This window comes from Schistocerca gregaria, chromosome 2 (assembly GCF_023897955.1).
Source record: "Schistocerca gregaria isolate iqSchGreg1 chromosome 2, iqSchGreg1.2, whole genome shotgun sequence".
NCBI classification, from domain to species: Eukaryota; Metazoa; Arthropoda; class Insecta; order Orthoptera; family Acrididae; genus Schistocerca; species Schistocerca gregaria.
The window spans coordinates 813342501-813361515 of NC_064921.1; the positions used below are offsets into that span (position 1 = coordinate 813342501).

Below are 19015 nucleotides of genomic sequence, written 5' to 3' on the forward strand. Positions count from 1 at the left end.
CGAGGATTAAATTCACCGGTGATGCTGCTGATTTTCTTGAAGGTATCACGTACCTGACTGCTATTATGGTGCTGTTCTATTTCATTACAGATACCATTAATGAAGTGTGCTTTGTCCTTTCTACAATTCCGTTGTATTATTCTGCACAGGTTCTTGTATATGTTTTGATCCTGGGTAGTGCGGATACCAGTTTTCTTCGTATATACTCATAGCTTAATATAACGTCCCTACATTCGTTCGTAATTATACACTTGCTTCTAAATGCGAAATCTTCAGTTGTAAACTCATTACCGCTTAAAGCTTCACTCAGATATAGATTTACGTTTAAATTTAGCACACATACGAATATTTTCACTTTCGTGTTCACTACAACATAAATATTTTTCATATGTAGGTCTACGATAATCATATATGTTAGTAAGCTCACCAGTACACAGAAATTCCTTTTAAACGGTGTTTCAGATTGATGCTATGCCTTAATCTTATTCTTGTAACTGGAACTGCAAACTAATGCTTGTTGTTGTAAATGTTTAAGCACAAAATTTAATTTTACATGTATCTGACCAACACTTGGGTAACACCTCCTTAAACTGCATAAAAATGTAATGGACTTTATTAAACGTGAAGTTTGTCAACTCTTTCTGATCTACTACAATATCCTCCAAAGAAATGGTGATAGCGCTAGTAGTATCTACTTTTCATTTTACCCTTTGTTCTACTAGTACTTTTAGATTTCTTTCTGTTCAGTTCTAATATTTCTGTCCGGCTTGTATATTTTGAGATTTGATTATAAATAGTTTCGAAATTATTAATTGATGATTCCTCTAGTTGCTTCATTTTATCATTTACGCCTTTAAATTCTTCCTCCATTTTTCCTGAGCCGAATCACAGTGCTTAATTGTTTTTATTACAATTTCCTTAAGTAAACTGGTTAAGGTTTCCTCTATTTTAGAAAATTTATCGAATTTAGCAGCTAAATCACCTAAATGCTGCAACTTCTCCATTTGAGATTGAAGTGTGGTGATGCTATTGTAAACTTCATCTAAGTTATCTACTTTAGTTTTATGTGTTGTCAAACCGTTAGACGTTTCGTCTATTTTTTTAATATTTTTAAACAATTCATCTGGTCTCTCTGTTTGAGTTTTAGTATTAGATTTAAGTGTTGTCATCGTTAGCCGTTTCATCTAATGTGGGTAATTGAATTTCTTTAATATTTCTGCCAAAATATTCGTATCCTTGCTTTGAGTAGTGACTGGCATATAGCACAACTAACAATCAATTCACTCAGTAGCAATCCGTACCAGTACAATCATACGAGTATTTACACTGCCACAGTATCTTAGTAAAAAGCGTTTTGACAAATTGTTGCAAATTGAAGGGCTACACAAATTCTGAAGGGGGAACACGGGTAAGCTCACATAATTCGTTGTACCAGCAGCTACAAAGCTGTACCATTGTCGTGTGTGTGTGCGCAGTGATGTCTCGATGAGATGCTGCTCTGTTTAGTCAGTTAACCGGCCGCAGCACTGTCATGCGTAACTGTACTGCCGCTGCGTAGTTTGACTGTGCTTTAGTGGCTACATACTAGGCTCGGAAACAGCACGCAATAATCTTTCGTTTCATCTACATAATGTTTCTTCTGACATGTTGAAAAATTACTCTAGTACATAAATAGTCCTGGTTGTTGACTGGGTTGCTATAGTCAGCTTATTTTCTTAATTTCGAAAGTTGTGATAAATCACATATTTATGTACCAAATAACTTCTTCTTGAGTATAACAGTTATATTACACAACACGCAGTACGTGTTTGCCTGTATCTTCTACATCTACACAGAACTCCGTAAGCCACCGTACGGTGCACGGCGGATGGTACCCTGTACCACTACAAAACATTTTCTTTCCTGTTCCACTAGCAAACAGAGCGAGGGAAAAACGACTATGTGTCTCCATGTGAGCCCTAATTTCTTGTATCTTATCTACGTGGTCCTTAGGCACAATGTACACTACTGACCATTAAAATTGCTGCACCACGAAGAAGACGTGCTACAGACGCGAAATTTAAACGAAAGGAAGAAGATGCTGTGATATGCAAATGATTAGCTTTTCAGAGCTTTCACACAAGGTTGGCGCCGGTGGCGACACCTACAAATTTCCAAACGATTTCTCATACACAAACAGCAGTTGACCGGCGTTGCCTGGTGAAACGTTGTTGTGATGCCTCGTGTAAGGAGGAGAAATGCGTACCACCACGTTTCCGACTTTGATAAAGGTCGCATTGTAGCCTATCGCTATTGTGATTTATCGTATCGCGACATTGCTGCTCGAGTTGGTCGAGATCCAATGACTGTTAGCAGAATATGGAATCGGTGGGCTCAGGAAGGTAATACGGAAAGCCGTGCTGGATCCCAACCTCCTCGTATCACTAGTAGTCGAGATGACAGGCATCTTATCCGCGTTGCTGTAACGGATCGTGCAACCACGTATCGATCCTTACGTCAACAGATGGGGACGTTTGCAAGACAACAACTATCTGCACGAACAGTTCAACGACGTTTGCACCTCCATAGACTATCAACTCTGAGACCATGGCTGCGGTTACCCTTGACGCTGCATCACAGACAGGAGCGCCTGGTATGGTGTACTGAGCGACGAACCTGGGTGCACGAATGGCAAAACGTCATTTTTTCGGATGAATTAAGGTTCTGTTTACAGCATCATGATGGTCGCATCCGTGTTTAGCGATATCGCGGTGAACGCACATTGGATGCGTGTATTCGTCATCGCCATACACACGTATCGCCCGGCGTGATGGTATGGGGTGCCGCTGTTTACACGTCTCGGTCACCTCTTGTTCGCAATGACGGCACTTTGAACAGTGGAAGTTACATTTCAGATGTGTTACGACCCGTGGCTCTACCCTTCATTCGTTCCCTGCAAAACCCTACATTTCAGCAGAATAATGCACGACCGCATGTTGCAGGTGCTGTACGGGCCTTTTTGGATACAGAAAATGTTCGACTGCTGCCCTGGCCAGCACATTCTCCAGAGCTCTCACCAATTGAATACGTCTGGTCAAAGGTGGCCGAGCAACTGGCTCGTCACAATACTCCAGTCACTACTCTTGATGAACTGTGATATCGTGTTGAAACTGCATGGACAACTGTATCTGTACACGCCATTCAAGCTCTGTTTGACTCGATGTCCAGGCGTATCGAGGCCCTTATTAGGGCTAGAGGTGGTTGTTCTGGGTACAGATTTCTCAGGATCTATGCACCCAAATTGCGTGAAAATGTAATCACACGTCAGTTCTAGTACAATATATTTGTCCAATGGATAACCGTATATCATCTGCATATCTTCTTGGTGTAGCAATTTTAATGGAAGGTAGTGTATGTTGGCGGCCGTAGAATCGTTCCCCTGTTAGCTTCAAATGCCGGTTCTCTAAAATTTCTTCATAGTATTTCCCAAAACGAAAGCCTCCTCTCCTCCAGGGATTCCCATCTTAGTTCCCGAAGTTTGTCCGCAACACAAATATAGCAGCCCTCCTCGGAATTTCTTCAATGCCTTCCTTCAATCCGATCTGGTCCGATCTGGTATGAATCCCAAACACTCGAGCAGTATTCAAGAATAGATCGCACCAGGGTCCTACATGCGGCCTCCTATACAGGTGAACCACTCTTTTCTAAAATTCTCCCAATAAACCGAAGTCAACCATACGCCTTCCCTAACACAGTTCTCACATGCTTGTTGCACTTCAAATCGCTTTGCAACATTATGCCCTTAAGCGACGTGACCGTGCCAGGCAGCACACTACTAATACTGTACTCGAACATTAGCGGTTTATTTTTTCCATTCATCTGTATTAACTTACATTTTCCTACATTTAGAGCTAGCTGACACTGATCACACCAACTGGAAATTTTGTCCAAGTTGTCTCGAATCCTCCTACTGTCACTCAGCTTCGACACCACAGCATCATCAGTAGACAACCACAGATTGCTCCACACACTGCCCGCCAAATCATTTATGTATATAGAGAACGACAACGGTTCTACCACATTTCTCTGGGGCACTCCTGATGAAACCCATGTCTCTGACGAACACTCGCCGTCGAGGACAAAAAATTTTGTAAATTTGTGGGAAGTTCCTGTGGGTCCAAACTGCTGAGGTCTTCTATCCCTAGGCTCACACACTACTTAATCTAACTTAAACTAACTTACGCTAAGGACAACACACACACACACACACCCAGGCCCGAGGGAAGACTCGAATCTCCGATGGAGGGAGCCGTCCGAACCGTGGTAGGGCGCCCCTGACCGCGTGGCTACCCCGTGCGGCCGAGGGCAAAATACTGGGTTCTATTATTTAAGGTGTCTTCGCGCCACTCACATATCTATGAACTTATTCCGTAAGCTCATAACCATCGTTAACATCCTTTAATGGAGCACAATGTCATATGCTTTCCGGAAATATAGAAATATGGAATCTGCCTGTTACCCTTCTCCGATAGTTTGCAGTATATCGCGCGAGAAAAGTGCAAGCTGAGTTTCGCACGAGTGATGCTTTCTAAAACCATGCTCATTCGTGGACATAAGCTTCTCCGTCTGAAGGAACTTGATTATATTCGACCTCAGAATATGTTCGAGAATTGTGCAGCAAACCAAAGTTAGGGATATTGCTCTGTAATTTTGTGAGATCATTCTTTTACCCTTCATATATACTGGAGTCACCTGCGCTTTTTTCCGGTCACTTGGGACTTTGTGCTGGGCGAGAGATTCACGGTAAATGCAAGCTAGTTAAGGTTCTAATGCCGTAGACTACCCTATGTAAAACTGAACTGGTTATTTATTTGCTTTCAAATCTTCCAGTTGTTTCTCTACACCAGGTAAGCTTATCACTATGTTGTCCAATGGGAGTCTGTCCCATGGTCAAATGACGTGACGTGACGTTCACGTTTCTCATGTGTGAACGATTTCTTGAACGTGAAATTTAAAACTTTTTCGCTGTAGTTGCAGTAGACACCGTCGTACGAGGGCTATCCACAAAGTACATAACGTTTTGGAATTAAAAATAAATAAAGTATTGGATTTTTTTAAATTATATACAGATGAAAGCCACACTTAAGTACTACTTTTCTACATCGTTGCCATTTAAATTAAGGCACTTATCGTAGCGATGGACGAGCTTCGAAATTCCTTCGTCGTAAAACTCGGCCGCATGCGCCTTCAACCACGTGGTTAATCAGTAACCCGGTAGAAATACGATTTTTGTGGATTTCCTGGAAAGAGGCACTACAATAAACTCACAAAGGTATTGCCAAACCATGCACTACCTCAGAAGAGCAATAAAAACAAGCGCAGGGGAAAGTTGGGCTCAAAGATCTTGCTGATTCACGACAACGCCAGGCCCCACACGGCAAATGCCACTCGTGAAGTTCTCGAATCTTTTAAATGGGTGTTGTTTCCTCATCCGCCGTACAGTCCCGACCTGGCACCGAGCGACTTCCACTTATTCCCAGCAATGAAGAAGTGGTTGGCTATGCAGCGTTGTGATGACGACGCACAGCTTCAAGAAGAGGTAACCACGTGGTTGAAGGCACAGGCGGCCGAATTTTACGACGAAGGAATTTCCAAGCTCGTCCATCGCTACGATAAGTGCTTTAATTTAAATGGCAACTATAGAAAAGTAGTATTGAAGTGTGGCTTTCATCTGTATATAATAAAAAAATTTCCAATACTTTATTTATTTTTAATTCCAAAAGGTAATGTTCTTTGTGGATAGTCCTCGTATTTTCCCGGTATTTCGTAAAATTTATTCTTGTTTTCTGTTGAAGCTCTCTTATTTTAGTGCCTCTGGTCTGCGTACTGTCACGGTCGCCAAATGAAGCGTTTTTGATAGGGTTCTTATCGTAGCACTGCTCCAAACAACTTCGTGTATAAATCTGTCACCCTTACGCTGTTCGCAATAAAAGTTACCTTATTTAGTCTTGATGGTCGCCTTCATGTATTTTCTTGATGCTACGGTCCTGCTAAGCAGTGCCACTAATTTTGATCACAGAATTACGCCTCCGTCTCCAGAGGGTTGTAAGAGAGCTCATACTTTCTAGCAACTCGCTACGAAATCAGGTAAACACAATTTAAAGAACTCTTCTGTGAAGTACTCTTAACGCATCTTTGCATAGGGCAATATCTTCTGACACATGAACTCCTCCTCCGGCAAGAGAATCCACCAGTTTGCAGTGCTTGTGTTGTACAAGTATCTGTACAGCACATTTTAACAGAACGCGTTTTATACTGAGCCATGAGGGCTGTAACCAACTTACAGCTGACCTGCCCTCTATTTTAGGAAACGATGAATCGAGTACGGTCCGTGTTTTGAGTTTCTGTGTTGTGCCTTATGTACTTAATCGTTTTTTGGGTTGAAGATTTTAATTTGTTTCCAGTGTGATTGCTTCACCTATTACACTGAGGTGACAAAAGTTATGGGATACCTCTTAATATCGTGTCTCCCCAGCGTAGTGCAGCAACTTAACTGGCGTGGATTCAACAAATCGTTGGAAGTCCCCTGCAGAACTACTGAACCATTGCTGCCTATATAGCCGTCCATAATCGCGATATAGTGGGAATGGATATAGCGGGAATTAGTGAAGTTCGGTGGCAGGAGGAACAAGAGTTTTGCTCAGGTGAATACAGGGTTATAAATACAAAATCAAATAGGGGTAATGCAGGAGTCGGTTTAATAATGAATAAAAAAATAGGAGTTCGGGTAAGCTACTACAAACAGCATAGTGAACGCATTGTTGTGGTCAAGATAGACACGAAGCCCACGCCTACTACAGTAGTACAAGTTTATATGCCAACTAGCTCGACAGATGATGATGAAATTGACGAAATGTATGATACTGCGTGAAAGAGTTTGACAGAGCACTGAAAGACCTAAGTCAAAACAAGGCCCCGGGAGTAGACAACATTCCATTAGAGCTACTGACAGCCTTGGGAGAGCCAGTCCTGACAAAACTCTACCATCTGGTGAGCAAGATGTATGAGACAGGCGAAATTCCCCCAGACTTCAAGAAGAGTATAATAATTCCAATCCCAAAGAAAGCAGGTGTTGACAGATGTGAAAATAACCGAACTATCAGTTTAATAAGTCACAGCTGCAAAATACTAACGCGAATTCTTTACAGACGAATGGAAAAACTGGTAGAAGCCGACCTCGGGGCAGATCAGTTTGGATTCCGTAGACATGTTGCAACACATGAGGCAATACTTACCCTACGACTTGTCTTAGAAGAAAGATTAAGGAAAGGCAAACCTACGTTTCTAGCATTTGTAAACTTAGAGAAAGCTTTTGACAATGTTGACTGGAATACTCTCTTTTTAAATTCTGAAGGTGGCAGGGGTAAAATACAGGGAGCGAAAGGCTATTTACAATTTGTACAGAAAGCAGATGGCAGTTATAAGAGTCGAGGGGTACGAAAGGAAAGCAGTGGTTGGGAAGGGAGTGCGACAGGGCTGTAGCCTCTTTCCAATGTTATTCAATCTGTATATTGCGCAAGCAGTAAAGGAAACAAAAGAAAAATTCGGAGTAGGCATTAAAATCCATGGAGAAGAAATAAAAACTTTGAGGTTCGCCGATGACATTTTAATTCTGTTAGAGACAGCAAAGGACTTGGAAGATCACTTGAACGGAATGGACAGTGTCTTGAAAGAAGGGTATAAGATGAACATCAACAAAAGCAAAACGAGGATAATGGAATGTAGTCGAATTAAGTTTGGTGACGCTAAGGGAATTAGATTAGAAAATGAGACACTTAAAGTAGTAAAGGAGTTTTGCTATTTGGTGAGCAAAATAACTGATGATGGTCGAAGTAGAGAGGATATAAAATGTAGACTTGCAATGGCATGGAAAGCGTTTCTGAAGAAGAGAAATTTGTTAACATCCAGTATAGATTTAAGTGTCAGGAAGTCGTTTCTGAAAGTATTTGTATGGAGTATGGCCATGTATGGAAGTGAAAGATGGACTATAAATAATTTAGACAAGAAGAGAATAGAAGCTTTCGAAATGTGGTGCTACAGAAGAATGCTGAAGTTTAGATGGGTAGATCACATAACTATTGGGGAAGTACTGAATACGATTGGGGAGAAGAGAAGTTTGTGGCACAACTTGACCAGAAGAAGGGATCGGTTGGTAGGACATGTTCTAAGGCATCAAGGGATCACCAATTTAGTATTGGAGGGCAGCGTGGAGGGTAAAAATCGTAGAGGGAGACCAAGAGATGACTACTCTAAGCAGATTCAGAAGGATGTAGGTTGCAGTAGGTACTGGGAGATGAAGAAGCTTGCACAGGATAGAGTAGCATGGAGAACTGCATCAAACCAGTCTCAGGACTGAAGACGACAACAACAACTACAATCACGAAAGTGTTATTGGTGCAGGATTTTGTGGACGAACTGACCTCTCGATTATGCTACATAAATGTTCGATGGGATTCGTGTCTGGAGGTCTGATTGGCCAAATCATTCGCTCGAATTGTACAGAACATTCAGCGAACCAGTCGCGATCATTTGTGGCGTATTGACATGGTATCATTGTTTGGGAACATGAAGTGCATGAATGACTGCAAATGGTCTCCAAGTAGCTCAACATTAATCACTTCCGGTTCAATTGGACCAGAGGACCCAAACCATTCCATGTAAACACAGTCCACAACATTATAAAGTCACCACCAACTTGCACAGTGCCTTGTTGACAATCTGGGGTCATGGCTTCGTGGGTTCTGCGCCACGCTCGAATCCGCCCATCAGATGTTACCAACTGAAATTGGGACTCAGTTTTTCCAGTCGTCTAGAGTCCAGCCCAGGAGAAGAGCTGTAGGCGGTGCCCTGTTAGCAATAAAACGCCTGTCGGTCGTTTGCTGCCATAACCCATTTACGCCAAATTTCGCTTCAAGGTCCTAACGTATATGTTCGTTGTATGTTCTGCATTGATTTCTGCGGTTACTTCATGCAGCGTTGCACTGAGAACGCAAACCCCGCTGCTCTCGATCGTTAAATGAAGGCTGTCGGTGACTTAGTTGTCCGTGGTTAGAGGTAATGCCTGAAATTTTGTATTCTCTGCACACTCGTGACACTGTGGATCAAGGGATTTTAAATTCCCTAAGGATTCCCGAAATTAAATGACCCATAGGTCTAGCTCCAACTACCAATCCGCTTCCAAAGTCTGGTAATTCCAGTTATTTTGCCATAATCGCGTCGGAAACTTTTTACAAGAGAACAATGACTGCTCCGCCAGTGGACTGACCTTTTATGCCTAGGGTACGCGATACTACCTCTATCTGTACATGTACATATTGCTATCCCATGACTTTTCTTACCTCAATGTATTGAGGTCTTTGAGAACTGTCCTCTCTGTCAATTTTATGAGAACTTCTTCTTTTTCGTCGCCTTGTCCCACGACACGTAGGGTCGGCGTTGCTCTTCTGGATCCTTCTCCTCCATAGTACTCTATCCATTGCCTCTTCCTTCTTCCCAACTTTCTCCCTTAGATCCCCGGATACCTTATCCTTCTACCTCATCATCGCTCTTCCTCTCCTTCTCGCTCCTTCAATCTTTATATCTTCAACTCTGTTTCCGATATATTCTTCCCCTTTTCTCTTGCAGTGTCCGTATCACCTTAGTCTGCTCTCTTGTATCTTTTTCTCCATGGGCCCCACTTTCACAAGTCCTCTAACAAATTCATTTCTAATCCTGTCCTTCCTTGTTATCCCACACACCCACCTCAGCATACTCATTTCTGCCACTTCCATCTTCCTTTCCTGGGCTACGGTGATTGGCCATGTCTATGCCCGGTATATCATAGCAGGCCTTACCACCGACTTGTACACTTTCCCTTTTAACCCAATGCTCACCTTCTTGTCACACAGCACTCCACTTATTTTCCTCCAGTTATTCCAACCGCATATTATTCGGTGTTGTATCTCGCTTTCCAGTCCTCCGTCCCTCTGTATGTACGACCCCAGGTATTTAAATTTGCAGGCCGATTTCAGCTCATCATCCTGGATCTTACAAGACATCTGCACATCCTTCAGTGCTAAATATTCTGGCTTTGTCCTGCTAATTTTCATCCCTCTTTCTTCTGGTGCCTTCCTCCAGTCCTCCAGCTTTTGCTCAAGTCTGTTGATGCACTGCTCATAAAGAACCACATCATCCGCAAACATCATATTGCACGGCGCTTCCTTCTTCACATCTTTCACCAGCACATCCATAATCAGGTCAAAGAGGTAGGAACTAAGCGAAGACGCTTGATGTAACCCTACTTTAACTGGAAACTCCTTTGTTGTGCCCACACTACTTCTCACCTGTTTTATTGATCCTCCGTACATTTCCTTCACTAACCTCACATACTTCTCTGGCACGCACTGCTCTCTCAAGCTTCTCCATATTTCGTCCCTTGGGACTCTGTCATATGCATGTATTGCATCAGTCGTTCCTCTTCCAGGCTGAACCCAAACTGTTCTTCACACGCCACAGTCTCCTTGCTTAACCTTGCTTCTATAACTCTTTCCCAAATTTTCATTGTGTATGCCATCAGTTTAATACCTCCATAGTTATTGCAGTCCTGCACATCAGTAGCTATAGAGGTATTAAACTGATGGCACACACAATGAAAATTATGGAAAGAGTTATAGAATCAAGATTACGCAAGGAGACTGTGGTGTGTGAAGAACAGTTTGGGTTCATGCCTGGAAGAGGAACGACTGACGCAATACATGCTTTAAAGCGGATAGTGGAGAGACACGGGGAGCTACAAGCCGATCTAAATATGGCTTTCATTGATTTGGAGAAAGCATCAATTTTATGAGAACTGTGTGCGGTATAAAGAACTAATAAAATATATTATACTCAGACATGACTTAGACTTAGATTTCAAGATCTCTTAAATGCACTACAACTATTTCAGGGTTAGGCTACCCACAAACGACAAATATTTCTTTTTATATACTAAGTTGTTGTTCTCATTGTGAAAGGAAATTTCGTTGTCTACAGTGGAGAAACGCAACCAACTGCTGTTTGAAGTTATAGAGACCCCTTTAAGTTTCACTTGTTTGTCTTTTATTTAGTTGCAGAGACGAATCATATGCACAAAAAATACAAGTAACCAATTTCGCAAGTCAGTGAGCACGGAATATTACGTACATTATCCGACGACACTGAGCAGTACTTAACGAACGTCGCTTGAAGAAAGTAAACATACGTACTCGGCAAGCGGTATCGGTTACGAAGTGGTTTCATACACGTAAATGCAATGAGCTCCAAAACACACTTTTTAAGATGGAAAATTGAATGGATGACGGAATTAAATGTTTTTTTTCTTTTTTTTTCTTGACGCCCGTGGCTAGTTGGTAGACGTCTTGGACTCTCATCTTTCGTCCAGAATCATATTCGTGAGTTATAAAATTCGTCATCTTTTCTGAAGTTCTCCTACTTCACTGAAAGCGGTTAGGTTATCTAGGCAATGTGTCAGAAAGATTCGGGGAAGGGGTGGAAGGTGGAAGCTTGTTAGCCGCACAATCGCTCACATCACTGAGCACACAGGTAAAAAACCGCAAGGTAATCGACAATTATGTTTTTTTCCCGTAGTTATCTTGAATAGCGGCGGTACTGCTCACAATTAACGGTCTACAATCAAATATGACTGCAGTCACGAATAATGCGTTTGTTGCTTTCCTTGATCTTTTTCTTTTAACGTAGAGATACTTTTGGTAATAATTTTTTTGTAAATGATACACTTTTTCTGGTAATTTTAGACAGGATCACAAACTATAGCCACGGAAGAGGATGAACCTGAGCACCAGTTAACCGAGTCCGATCGTGATATGGTGCCCTCGATAGCTGCAAAGGAATCAACCCAGGTAGTTTGGGACCGTGTCAGCTCTGTGATTAACCAGGAGGCCGTCGCCAATACACAGGTATTTTGGGAATGGTGGTATTAAAGCCATTAATCTACTGCCATTTGGAATGAATTACACATGTATAATCACGCTTCCTCGAGACGTTCTCCAGACAATTAAACATAGTTTTTACAGTCACATGTTCATTTCCCTGAGGCCAACAGAACAGAAATAATTGCAAGAGCATGCGTTAAAAACAATGTACTCCCATCTGTATTAGTTTAATTTTTAGAATCACATGTTACATTTCCGTTAATTTTTCTCACATAACATTCCATATATAGTATATTTTGAAAGAAACAATAAATGTCTTAGGAGGTGATAGTATAGACTGATTCGAATAAAAAATTTAAAATAATTTATTTTACAATTATGGCGAATAAAGACAGTATGATCTTAATTGATAATGTTTCCTTTCATGAAGCTTAAAGCAAGAAAATGACTGTATACTCTGCAAAAAATGCTCCCTCTGATTATGATGCCTAGCTGGTTATGACCATCTACACCCTTTTGACTTACAACGAATATATTACTTTTACATATATAAAATGAACGGCTTAAATACATTTAAATTTTATAGTTAATTGTTTAATATTGTGAGGAATAAAATAAAATGAGCAAAGAAAATTGGTAGCGACAGAAATAGACTGCAGGCCTACAAATTAGCGATAGTGAACCTGACCACTCACCCACAGAGTTGCTACAGCAGCTGCTCCTCCACAATCCCTCACACCCTGTGCTTGCACAGAACATTATATTCAGTTTCACCGCATTTTTCATGCGGATCTGGTGCTGTGAACAACGTAGCACTCGCAGTGCCGAAAAGGATGACTTCACATCAGATCATGCTAGGTCGAAAACAGACCGCTGCATCCAGTTCAGTTGACCGCAGCGCAGATGACCATTTCAGCGTTGAAAAGAACAAGTAATGTTCCTTTAGTAGTTGTATACTAAAAAAATACTCAAAAATCATTATAAAATCAACTAACACGAATATTATGTCATAAATCTATAATTCAAATAACAGGTTTAAGTTCATACAGAATGTAGTGAAGTGAGAGACATGGCAACAGGCCACAGAACACGATAATACCACAACTGATTGAAATGGAAGGGCTATATGATGTCACGTGCACCAGGTGTGTATAATAATCAATAATAAATGTTGTAGAAAATATAGGTAGAAACAGTTCAAGATAAAAATCAAAGCAGTACCAGGCAAGTTGAAAAAGTAGCTCACAAAATTTAATTATATTCATGTCTCAACCACTTCTCCTGCTGAAATCAGGAGAATTATTTATTTTCATGAAAACTATCTGGAAACGATGGTGTTTCCAACAGAGTACTAAAGACTTGTTCCCATGTAATAAGAGCTGTTTTTTCCTAAGTATATACTGCATCTTTAACACAGGACTTTTTCCAGAGATCTTGAAATATGTCAGCTGTAAACCTTCTACATTGGAGCGCCAAAGAAACTGGTACAAGCATGCGTATTCAAATACGGAGATATGTAAACAGGCAGATTACGGCGCTGCGGCCGGCAACGCCTATACTAGACAAGTGTCTGGTGCAGTTGTTAGATCGGTTACTGCTGCTACAATGAAGTTAATCAAGATTTAACTGAGTTTGAACGTGGTGTCATAGTCGGTGCTCGAGATGTGGGACATAGCATCTCCGAGGTAGTGATGAAGTGGGGATTTTGCCGTACGACCATTTCACGAGTGTACGGTGAATATCAGGAGCCCAGTAAAACATATAATGTCCGATATCGCTACGGCTGGAATAAGAACCCGCAAAAATGGGACCAACGACGACTGAAGAGAATCGTTGAACGTGACAGAAGTGCACCCCTTCCGCAGATTGCTGCAGATTTCAATGCTGGGTCATAAACAAGTGTCACCGTGCGAACCAATCGACGAAACATCATCGATATGGGCTTTTAGAACCGAAGGCGCACTCGTGTACCCTTGATGACTGCACGGCACAAAGCTTTACGGCTCGCCTGGGCCCATCAACACCGACATTGGACTGTTGATGGCTGGAAACATGTTGTCTGGTCGGATGAGTCTCGTTTCAAATTGTATCTAGCGGATGGACGTGTACGGGTATGGAGACAACCTCAAGGATCCATGGACAGTGGATGTCAGCAGGGAACTGTTCAAGCTGGTGGAGACCCTGTAATGGTGTGAAGCGTGTGCAGTTGGAGCGATATGGTGCCCCTAAAACGTCTACATATGACTCTGACAGGTGACACGTTTGTAAGCATCCTGTCTGATCATTTGCATCCATTCATGTTAATTGTGCATTCCCACGGACTTGGGCAATTACAGCAGGGCAATGCGACACCTTGCACATCCAAATTTGCTAAAGAGTGGCTCTAAGAACACTCTTCTGAATTTAAACGCTTCTGCTGGCCACCAAATTCCCCTGACATGGTCATTATTGAGCATATCTGGGATGCCTTGCAACGTGCTGTTCAGAAGAGATCTCCACACACTCGTACTCTTACGGATTTGTGGACAGCGCTGCAGGATTAATGGTATCAATTCCCTCCATCATTGCTTCAGACATTAGTCGAGTCCACGCCACGTCGTGTTGCAGCACCTCTGCGTGCTCGTGGAGGTCCTACACTATTTTAGGCAGGTGTACCAGTTTCTTTGGCTCTTCAATACACAAGAAAGGTAATAATAGGACATATTTTAATAAGTATTGACCCATTTTACTACTGACATCATTTACGAAAATTTCTGAGAAGATGATGTACTCTAGAACTGTATCTCACCTGAGGAACAATAATGTCCTTGGTAAATGATAATTTGGATTTCAGAAGAGTTGCTCAACTGAGAAAGCTGTTTACATATTCACTCACAAAATTTTACAAGCATTAAATGACGTACTATCACCAGGTGCTATTTGCTGTGACACATCTAAGGCATTTGACTGTATGGATCACAATATTCTCCTGTAAACTGAGGTTTTACAGAACTGATGATACAGACAACAATGGGTAATTTTATATCCAACCAAAAAAGGCAGGTAGTTATATTTAATAGTTCAAATAATGTAAGCAGCGGACATTCTTCTGACTGAAGAGGAATTGCTTGTGGGGTTCCACAAGATTCACTCTTAGGTCCACTATTGTTTCTCATGTATGTAAACGACCTTCCATCTAATGCACAACAAGCAGAATGAGTTCTTTTTGTTGTTGACACTTTTACTGGACTCCATCCAAACATACATGTTAAAACAACTGAAGAAATGACAAATAAAATCCCTAAATGTATTATACTGCAACAAAAGAAACGGTAAATAATGTTCATAAATGTAATATTAAATGGGTTTCTGTGACTAGTCTCACGCTTGCTTTCAAAATGGCACATGCACATCTAGGAGTACTACACCAATGTAATGTGTGACAGATGGTGAGGAAATAATAACTTCAAAATTTTTGGGTGTCGATACTGATGAAACTTTAAATTGGGAAAACACGTTTCTTAGCTTCTAAAACATCGTAGTTCATCCGCATTTGTGTTTCGAGTCATTGTAAAACCTGGGATAGTATTGTGGGGAAAATCGTCTTGAGAAAAGAAAGTCTTATTGCTCAAAAACGTGCTTTAAACATAATATGTGGTGCTCATCCACGATCATCTTGTACACATCTGTTTAAGAATTTTAGCATTCTGACTTCTGCTTCACAGTATATTTATTCCTCCATGAAGTTTGTTGTAAACAATCCACTGCAATTCGAAAGAAACGATGATTTACAGGCTGAGTCCAAAAGGATTTTACAACTTTGGAATTATATGGAAATTTGCTAGGATAACTTAGAGAATCCGTAGATGTGTCATTTTGTAGCAAACAACACCATATTTCAAATGGCTCTGAGCAGTGTGGGACTTAATATCTGATGCCATCAGTCCCCTAGAACTTAGAACTACCAAAGCCTAACTAACCTAAGGACATCACACACATCCATGCCTGAGGCTGGATTCGAACCTGCGACCGTAGCAGTCCCGCGGTTGCAGACTGAAGCACCTAGAACCGCACGGCCACCGCGGCCGGCCAACACCATATTTGATTCACGTAGTAGGTACGCCATATCGCCACCAGGAGCGCCAGTATAGTGAACAGCAAAATGCTACTCTCATTGGCGCCGAGCGTTCTCGCTGCGTGTTTTGGTTTCAAGAAACGAGCCTTGTAACGACTGTTCTACGTAAATTTCGTACCGAATACGCTAAAGAACCTCCAAGCAGGCCTACGATTTACTCTTGTCACAAGAACTTTATTGAGACAGGTTGTTCACTGCGACATGATATATCACCAGGCCGCCCACGTATTTATGATTATGTTGAACAAGTTCGGGCGAGCTTTGCCACAAAGTCCACAAAAATCGATGCGACGTGCGTCTGCTGAGACTGGCATTCACAAAAGACTGTTTGGTGAGTTCTGCATAGTACTCTTGAAACCACACAGATTCATAATGATATAGCACATCAGTGATGCAAATAAGGTTGCTCATGGGGAACTCTGTGCGGAAATGTTACATCGGACAGAGGATAACATGCAATGAGTCAACATTTCATACCAGCGGCATGGTGAGCACCCATAACTGCAGAATACGGGACAGCGAAAATCCACATGCTAACTGCAGAACACATTCGTGACAGTCTCAAGGTTAATGTATTTTTACCCTTAGCAAAGTGCAAGTGTATGGCCCTTTCTTCTTCATGGAGAAAACTGTTACTGGTATTGTGTATATGGATGTTATTACAGAACATAAAATCATGTATGTCAGTAATTTCTTTACATGTAATGTTTTATGTAAATATAGCCTTTGACTGCGAGTGTAACAACTAAGAGACGGTTATCTTTGGTCATGGGGGAAGGGGGTCGAGCTTCGAAGGTGGTGGTTGATGGTCTTCGGATCGGGAGCGGGGGTTGGAGGAGGTGGCGATACAGATGTGGTGTAAAACAATGTCTTATTTCATATTATTGTAGAAGTGTTAAATGTGAATAAATGAATTAAATAGTGATGTGCAAAAATAATGTAACGTTTGCTCTCTAAAATTAAAAATTACCTCGTCGCCCTTCAAACCAGTTAGTCTCATCCAAACACAAAGAAAACCACGGGAACATCGCAGTGGAATCACCTCTAGACTTCACGAAGACAACAACGCAGCCATCGATATGAGTTAAGTACCAAACTGTTCGTACTTGTTAACGACCTCGGCCTATAAGTTTGAATCTCCTGTAGTGCCTGAAGTCACCATGTGGACAAAGGAGTAGGACAACTTATAGACTGTGGAAATCTTAGGAAGAGGTCCGTTAAAATGTGACTGAAAACATTTTAATTTCAACCGCTTCCCAGGCCGGTGGACTGGCCGTGAAGGGCCAATCGCATGGCCACCACACTTCCCAGACTTGACACCGCTGGATTTCCTTCTCTAGGGTTTCATTAATGACCGTGTGTATGTTTCTCCCTTGACAAACGGTTTAGCGAACCTGAAAAATAGAACCTATGCTGCCATTGCACAAGTTACGCCTGATTTGCTGCAATGAATGTGGGAAGAAATTGATTACCAGTATGTTTTCCACATCACAAATGGTAATCACATAGAGCCAAAACAACACTTGATACTTTTATGTGAAACTTGAGGTTGTTTGTTAGAAAATGACTGCTCTGATTCTGTAAATGATTTCAATAAATTTCTGTATGATTTCAAGTTGTAGAGTCGTTTTTTCGACTCACTCTGTACATAATCACATTGTTAGGAGGAAAAATGCCATTCATTACTACATATTAAGGTTATCTTTCCTACAAAAAGGGCTGCACAATGCTGCCATAGATTTTTTGATCACTCATCCAATGATATAAAATTGTACAAATGATCCATGGACCATACAACTAATTAACTATGTAAACATTCCGTAGAACATTTCTCCAATTTTTATTGGTTACAGGGCAACAGCTGATTTCAGAGACAATTTTTCTTTTCACGCGTTAGTACTCCAGTTTCAATGGGTTTATTTATCGATTTCATTTTTGTTCTGAAGTACAAGTTGTGAAATTGTATTTGAGCTTACATAATTTAATTTTTGACATGTGATTAGGATTTATTGGACAAACATACTGTTTCAGTTAAGAATGTAACATGTATTTACAAATGCTGTACATGCCAACATGGTATTTGTGTACGAGTTTTGTAATGGAAACGCTCCTGCTGCATTTGGAGAATACCAACGACATTTTATCAGTGACTAATTGGAATCTACCACGTAATCCCATTGACCCTGATTACGATGAAGCCAGTCCCACTTGTGATGGTATCGCTAACACCCTTAACTCACTACGGTTGTGCAACAAAAACCCACATGCCTTTATGACGACACATTTTCAAGAACACTTTTCTGTATATGTGTGTTATGATACGAAAGAAAGTCCATTAAATGGCTCTGTTGTGTTACCACATCGTCTTGCAGGACCAAGTTATCAAAACTTCTCGAAAACGAGCTTCTGGCATTTTTGGAAGTCGTTCCTTCAGCTATAAGGTTTGAGAGAGGACAAGTTACTCTCTCACCTCACCTTGAGCGAGACTCTAGAAAGTTAACGGTCAGAGCAGATGATGATGGAGCTTGGTAGGGCGCTAAAAGCATGAAGTATTTTTATGGTTCTTAGTTTGTAGAAACAGCATTTGGGAGTTGGAAGCAAATGGCGGCGAGCCAATTCCTCAGTAAATTTTGCTCGACAGGTTTGGTATCCTTGTGCGCTCTGTCATATAAATGAGCCAAATTATTCCTTGGTAAAACCAGCGAAAGGGTGTGTCACACACTGAAATTTACCGTAATTCCAGGGCTCTGGTAGAGAGTAAATTGCGATCCGTCTGCCTGATCGCTAGACTGTGAGATTTTTGCTTTTCTTTCAAGGTCGCGATCGATTCACAGGTGCCCCTCACGTCTCACCTTCGCTGCACCCATCTCGCCAGCTGCAAGTTACATCGCTGCACGAAGCAAACAGGGTAACGTACTGCTGCTCCGGCACTGTCAGGGTGTACAGATCTCAA

General features: G+C 41.5%; 1 protein-coding gene across 3 annotated transcripts in view; it reads left to right on the forward strand.

Annotated features, from left to right (window-relative positions):
* The window catches only part of LOC126335125 (uncharacterized), a 173074-nt gene that overhangs the window by 40537 nt on the left and 113522 nt on the right, over positions 1 to 19015 (forward strand). For all 3 annotated transcript variants that reach the window (XM_049998082.1, XM_049998083.1, XM_049998084.1), the window contains exon 4: positions 11811 to 11972. In XM_049998082.1, coding sequence (XP_049854039.1) covers positions 11811 to 11972 — 162 coding nt within the window. The remainder of the gene's footprint in view (positions 1 to 11810; positions 11973 to 19015) is intronic.